Source organism: Camelina sativa, chromosome 7, assembly GCF_000633955.1.
Source record: "Camelina sativa cultivar DH55 chromosome 7, Cs, whole genome shotgun sequence".
NCBI lineage: Eukaryota > Viridiplantae > Streptophyta > Magnoliopsida > Brassicales > Brassicaceae > Camelina > Camelina sativa.
The window spans coordinates 13915383-13922440 of record NC_025691.1 but is presented as its reverse complement, the minus strand read 5'-3'; the positions used below and the strand labels follow the sequence as shown (position 1 = coordinate 13922440).

The 7058-nt window shown below is 40.2% G+C and overlaps 2 protein-coding genes across 2 annotated transcripts in view; both read left to right on the top strand.

The window, feature by feature from the left end:
• LOC104701138 (transcription elongation factor SPT6 homolog) overlaps window positions 1-5754 on the top strand; it is a gene marked incomplete at its 5' end in the record, with an annotated part of 9928 nt that extends 4174 nt beyond the window's left edge. The window contains 8 exon segments of the mRNA XM_010416779.1: window positions 39-84; window positions 158-265; window positions 372-1151; window positions 1490-2716; window positions 3847-3933; window positions 4017-4226; window positions 4337-4799; window positions 4996-5754. Coding sequence (XP_010415081.1) covers window positions 39-84; window positions 158-265; window positions 372-1151; window positions 1490-2716; window positions 3847-3933; window positions 4017-4226; window positions 4337-4799; window positions 4996-5492 — 3418 coding nt within the window.
• LOC104750336 (probable E3 ubiquitin-protein ligase ARI8) overlaps window positions 6513-7058 on the top strand; it is a gene marked incomplete in the record, with an annotated part of 6107 nt that continues 5561 nt past the window's right edge. The window contains 1 exon segment of the mRNA XM_019227063.1: window positions 6513-6838. Within this exon segment, the coding sequence (XP_019082608.1) occupies window positions 6698-6838 (141 nt within the window).

Here is a 7058-nt window from a genome sequence, read left to right as displayed (position 1 = left end):
AGCAAAGCGGGGCTCTGGGAGGTTGCCAACAAATTTGGGTATAGTGCTGAGCAATTGGGACTTGCATTGTCCCTCGAAAAATTGGTCAGTATGATTTTATATTGTTTGATCTGTATGTTGTACTGGAAGGACAGTTCTAACACTGGTTGAGCTGCAGGTTGACGAGCTTGAGGACGCAAAGGAAACACCAGAGGAGATGGCAATGAACTTTGTGTGCGCAATGTTTGAAGACCCTCAAGCTGTTCTGAAGGGTGCACGGCATATGGTATACTCTGCAATAAAACTATTCTTATGAACTGTTTTATTGGAGTTAATATACTAAGAACTTCTCCTATCATTAATGATGAGAATATTCGAATTTCCCTTGTTAGGCTGCAGTTGAGATAAGTTGCGAGCCATCAGTCAAAAAGTATGTCCGTGGCATTTATATGGAGAATGCAGTAGTCTCAACAAGTCCAACAGCAGATGGAAATACAGTAATAGATTCATTCCATCAGTTTTCTGGGATCAAGTGGTTACGTGAAAAGCCATTGAGCAAGTTTGAGGGTGCACAATGGCTTCTCATTCAGAAGGCAGAAGAGGAGAAACTTCTTCAAGTAACCTTCAAGCTGCCTGAGAATCACATGAATAGGCTAATTAGCGACTGCAATGAACATTATCTAAGTGTCGGTGTTAGTAAGTATGCTCAACTCTGGAATGAGCAAAGAAAGTTAATTCTGGAGGATGCACTTCATACTTTTCTTTTGCCATCAATGGAGAAAGAAGCAAGATCCTTGCTGACTAGCAGAGCGAAGAGTCGGTTGCTTTTAGAGTATGGACAGGCTTTGTGGAACAAAGTTTCTGCAGGGCCATATCAAAAGAAAGAAATGGACATTAGCTCAGATGAGGAAGTTGCGCCTAGGGTCATGGCATGTTGTTGGGGACCTGGAAAGCCACCAAATACGTTTGTGATGCTGGATTCATCGGGAGAGGTGCTTGATGTACTCTATGCTGGATCCCTCACATTACGATCTCAAAATGTCAACGACCAGCAACGTAAAAAGAATGACCAGGATCGTGTTTTAAAGTTTATGATGGACCACCAACCGCATGTTGTGGCTTTAGGAGCTGTCAATTTGTCTTGTACTCGCCTGAAGGATGATATTTATGAGGTAAGGATTCATGAAACACAGTGGAACTATGTTCTTCGACTCTAGCTAATGCAACATACATGTTCTGAGTTTAATCTTATATTGCTACACTTATATACATATGGTTGTGGAATTTTGTCTGTAGAGTCCTCAATTTTCTGTTTTATCAACAGTACTTTCGAACTGATATACCTTTTTGAGTTTGACTGCTTTCCCGAAATTGATGATGTTATATGTGGTGTAGTGCTTGAGTCACTGCTTTTGTAGCTCACCTTTTCAAAGTTATCTGGTTGTGATTTAGTTTGCATTGTTGTTTTTCTTGCTTAGTAAACTTGGTCATGTTTGATTTTATATATCAGGTCATATTCCAGATGGTGGAGGAAAAGCCTAGAGATGTTGGACATGGAATGGATGATTTAAGCATTGTTTATGTGGATGAATCACTTCCTAGACTATATGAAAATTCTCGAATCTCGGGTGAACAGCTACCTCAGCAGTCAGGGATCGTGAAACGTGCAGTTGCTCTTGGACGCTATCTCCAAAATCCACTAGCAATGGCTGCCACTTTATGCGGTCCAGGTAGGGAAATTTTGTCTTGGAAGCTTCATCCCTTGGAGCATTTTCTTCAGGTAGACGAGAAGTACGGAATGGTTGAGCAGGTTATGGTTGACATAACAAACCAGGTTGGAATCGACATTAATTTGGCAGCTAGCCATGAGTGGTTTTTTTCTCCTTTACAGTTCATTTCTGGACTTGGGCCTAGGAAAGCTGCATCCTTGCAGAGGTCGCTTGTGAGAGCTGGTTCAATATTTGTTCGCAAGGACCTGATAATGCATGGGCTTGGTAAAAAGGTTTTTGTAAATGCAGCCGGTTTCTTGCGCATTCGCAGGAGTGGGCTAGCTGCTAGTAGCAGTCAATTTATTGACTTATTGGATGACACCCGAATACATCCCGAGTCATATAGCCTTGCCCAAGAATTGGCTAAAGATATTTATGATCAGGATGTCAGAGGTGACTCAAATGATGATGAGGATGCGATAGAGATGGCAATAGAGCATGTGAGAGATCGGCCAGGCTCATTGAGAAAAGTGGTCCTTGATGAGTATCTTGCCAGCAAGAAAAGGGAGAATAAGAAGGAAACCTATAGTAATATCATGAGAGAATTGAGCTGTGGTTTCCAGGATTGGCGGATACCCTTTAAAGACCCAAGTCCAGATGAAGAATTTTATATGATTTCAGGTGAAACTGAAGACACCATCGCTGAGGGAAGAATTGTGCAGGCTAGTGTTCGGAGATTACAGGGTGGAAGAGCCATATGTGTATTAGATTCTGGGTTAACTGGGATGCTTACGAAGGAAGATTTCTCAGATGATGGGAGAGATATTGTTGAGTTATCGGAACGACTGAAAGAAGGCGATATCCTGACATGCAAGATCAAATCAATTCAAAAGCAGAGGTATCAGGTGTTCCTTATTTGCAAAGAAAGTGAGATGAGAAACAACAGACACCAGCATAACCAGAATGTGGATGCTTATTACCATGAGGATAGAAACAGTCTCCAGCTTGTTAAAGAGAAAGCTCGAAAGGAAAAAGAGCTAGTGAGGAAGCATTTTAAGTCCCGGATGATTGTCCATCCTCGCTTTCAGAATATCACTGCTGACCAAGCTACAGAGGTATGCAAAATATTTACTCTCGGTTTGTACTTAGTAAGTCTTATGAAATGCATTTGTTATATATTTAGAGAAATCTCTGAGATTACTTGTTGGTGCCACGTACAGTATTTGTCTGACAAAGACTTTGGAGAAAGCATTGTTCGTCCAAGTTCTCGAGGACTCAATTATTTAACTTTGACGCTCAAGATTTATGATGAAGTTTACGCTCACAAGGAGATAGTTGAAGGTGGGAAAGAAAACAAGGACATCACTAGCCTACAGTGTATTGGGAAAACCCTGAAAATTGGAGAGGACACCTTCGAGGATCTGGATGAGGTTCGTTGTTTTATATATCTAGTTGTACTATCAATGAAAACACTTATTTGATTCTTGAACATCCTTTTAAGTGTTTTAAGATTCCTCTGACCCCATGTCATAACTGCAGGTCATGGATCGATATGTTGATCCTTTGGTATCTCATCTTAAGACCATGCTCAACTATCGGAAATTCCGAAAGGGGACCAAATCAGAAGTAGATGATCTTCTGAAGATCGAGAAGGGCGAAAATCCTTCAAGAATAGTTTACTGCTTTGGGATTTCTCATGAACATCCAGGCACCTTTATACTGTCTTACATAAGGAGCACAAATCCACATCATGAGTATATAGGCCTATATCCTAAGGGATTTAAGTTCAGGAAAAGGATGTTTGAGGACATTGATAGGCTTGTGGCATACTTCCAGAGGCATATTGATGACCCATTGCAGGAGTCAGTGCCATCAATCCGGTCTGTTGCTGCCATGGTACCAATGAGAAGCCCAGCAGACCGTGGCTCATCTGGAGGAAGTGGTTGGGGTAGTTCTCATAATGAAGGAGGCTGGAAAGGAAACTCAGATCGCTCAGGCTCAGGTAACACATTTGAAAGTTGGTTTTTAACTTGCATAGAAGGACTTGTGTGGTCATTGTTTGACTTGTCGGGGTTTTTATTTTATTTAATTTAGATTCTGGTAATCTGGATTTTGGTTGCTGAGAAGCATTCATATATTAATATTGTTTATGTGNAAGGAAAAAGAGCTAGTGAGGAAGCATTTTAAGTCCCGGATGATTGTCCATCCTCGCTTTCAGAATATCACTGCTGACCAAGCTACAGAGGTATGCAAAATATTTACTCTCCGTAATGCATTTGTTATATATTTAGAGAAATCTCTGAGATTACTTGTTGGTGCCACGTACAGTATTTGTCTGACAAAGACTTTGGAGAAAGCATTGTTCGTCCAAGTTCTCGAGGACTCAATTATTTAACTTTGACGCTCAAGATTTATGATGAAGTTTACGCTCACAAGGAGATAGTTGAAGGTGGGAAAGAAAACAAGGACATCACTAGCCTACAGTGTATTGGGAAAACCCTGAAAATTGGAGAGGACACCTTCGAGGATCTGGATGAGGTTCGTTGTTTTATATATCTAGTTGTACTATCAATGAACAAACTTATTTGATTCTTGAACATCCTTTAAGTGTTTTAAGATTCCTCTGACCCCATGTCATATAACTGCAGGTCATGGATCGATATGTTGATCCTTTGGTATCTCATCTTAAGACCATGCTCAACTATCGGAAATTCCGAAAGGGGACCAAATCAGAAGTAGATGATCTTCTGAAGATCGAGAAGGGCGAAAATCCTTCAAGAATAGTTTACTGCTTTGGGATTTCTCACGAACATCCAGGCACCTTTATACTGTCTTACATAAGGAGCACAAATCCACATCATGAGTATATAGGCCTATATCCTAAGGGATTTAAGTTCAGGAAAAGGATGTTTGAGGACATTGATAGGCTTGTGGCATACTTCCAGAGGCATATTGATGACCCATTGCAGGAGTCAGTGCCATCAATCCGGTCTGTTGCTGCCATGGTACCAATGAGAAGCCCAGCAGACCGTGGCTCATCTGGAGGAAGTGGTTGGGGTAGTTCTCATAATGAAGGAGGCTGGAAAGGAAACTCAGATCGCTCAGGCTCAGGTAACACATTTGAAAGTTGGTTTTTAACTTGCATAGAAGGACTTGTGTGGTCATTGTTTGACTTGTCGGGGTTTTTATTTTATTTAATTTAGATTCTGGTAATCTGGATTTTGGTTGCTGAGAAGCATTCATATATTAATATTGTTTATGTTGTCTTGACTATGATTCTGCACGAAATTGTGCAAATGTATTGTAGGGAGGGGTGGTGATTACAGAAATGGTGGTGGACGTGATGGGCATCCAAGTGGAGCGCCAAGGCCATATGGTGGTCGCGGTCGTGGTCGAGGCAGAGGACGAAGAGATCATATGAACGGTGATAGACAAGATGGGAATGGAGACTGGGGTAATAACGATACTGGAACTGGAGATGGAGGTTGGGGAAGTAGTACTGGTAAAAAGAGCAGTGGTGCAGGTGGCTGGGGTAATGAGTCTGGTGGTGGTGGTGGGAGTACTGGTGGTTGGGGAAGCGAGTCTGCTGAGAAAAAGAGTGACGGTGCGGGCGCCTGGGGTAGTGGGTCTGGCGGTGGCGATAGCGGTAGTGGAGGTTGGGGAAATGATTCTGGCGGTAAAAAGAGCAGTGAAGATGGTGGTTGGGGAAACGAGGCTGGTGGTAAAAAGAGCGATGGAGAGGGCGGTTGGGGGAATGAATCCAGCAGTCAAAAGAGCGGTGGCGGCGGTGGTGGTGGATGGTGAAGAAACACAACCGCGGCTACTACTACTGGTTGGGTAATTAAATTGCAAAGTCTAAGACAAGACATAAAAAAACACATTAGTAGTAATTTTAGCTTCTCTCTCTCTGCCTAAGTGCCTTATTTTTCAATTTAAATCTTTGCTTTGTTTTTTTTATTTTATTTTTTCTTCTTTTTGTCTTAACTTGACGGTATTAGTAGTGTCGGTTATGTATTGTTCGACTTTTTAATTTTCCAAGAAAGTCTTTCAGGCGATGCTTACATCTTATCTTTTTTTCCTCAAATAAAACTAATATTAATTAGAAATGTCATTACGAAGATGTTCAAACAACCAAATTGTGCTAAGACTATGAGCAGCTCGATTTGTATCTCGTCTGGTAAAGCAGAAAGATATGTCTCTGTATCTTGATTTCCAAAAAGTAATATTTCGCATCAAGTTGAGAAGTCTGACATTCGTTGAACCATCCAGAAATGTATTAATCAGAGTTTTACAATCTCCTTCAAAAACTTTTGGTATGTAAACCTTAACTATCCAAGTTGGGTATACATCCAATTCATGATCAAATTTTAGTTTGGATTCGGTTTCATAAATTCGGTTCGGTGTAGTAAATAAACGAAACCGTTCCATTAATTTTGCCCACCCTGAAAATAATACTCTCTCTGTTTCACCAAAATTCACCAAAATTAATGTTTTAGGATATTTTTTTGTCCTATAAAAATTGATGTTTTGTAAATTTAAAGAAGTAATCATTGAAAATATTTAAAATTTTGAATTGTTATTGATTTAAAATTTAATAATATATGTTTAATTAAAAAAAATATTTAAATTTAGTACTTATTGTTTTTTTAAAATGTGTAAAAGTTAACGCATTAATGTTTGTGGGACAGACAGACTATCTGATCCCATGGTGACTTTTTCTAAAATCAACGCCCTCACCGAAAATATTTGAACCAGTGTTTTGTTCCAATTGTGCGTTGGGATAAAATTGGAAGGATACTATTTTTTATTCCAAAGACACAAATTAAAAGTTTTATGAATAAAAAGCATTATTTTTTAAGAACGGCTGAGCTTAATTTACCCTTTTGCCATTTCTCCCATTTCCGATTAAAAACGTCTTATGAGGGAAGAGAAGAGAAGAGAAGAGAATCTAAAAAAAATGAAAGCGTGAGTTTGAAATCGATTCGAGAAGAAGCCGAATCAAAATCTCTATGGATGCTGATGACGATTTCTACAGCGGCACCGAAAACTATTCCGATTACGCCGACAGCGACCCGGAAGACGATGCCGACTACGAGTTCGTCGAAGAGGCCGCTGATGATTCCGATGACCTCATTTTCCGCCGCCGCCAGGTTTCTCCCCCCTCCTCCAATGTTTTCTAGATCTAAGGTTTTCCAATAATGAGAGATGCAGTTTTGGATGGCAAGTTTTTGAGTTGTTGCTCAAAAACTCGCCCGGACATTTTTGTAACGTTGATGATGATTTGAATTGAATTTGAGCAATTTTTTTATAGTCTTTTAAAGCTCATGAATTCGATCTTTTCAGGAAATTTGTAGATCGCAATGGCTCACG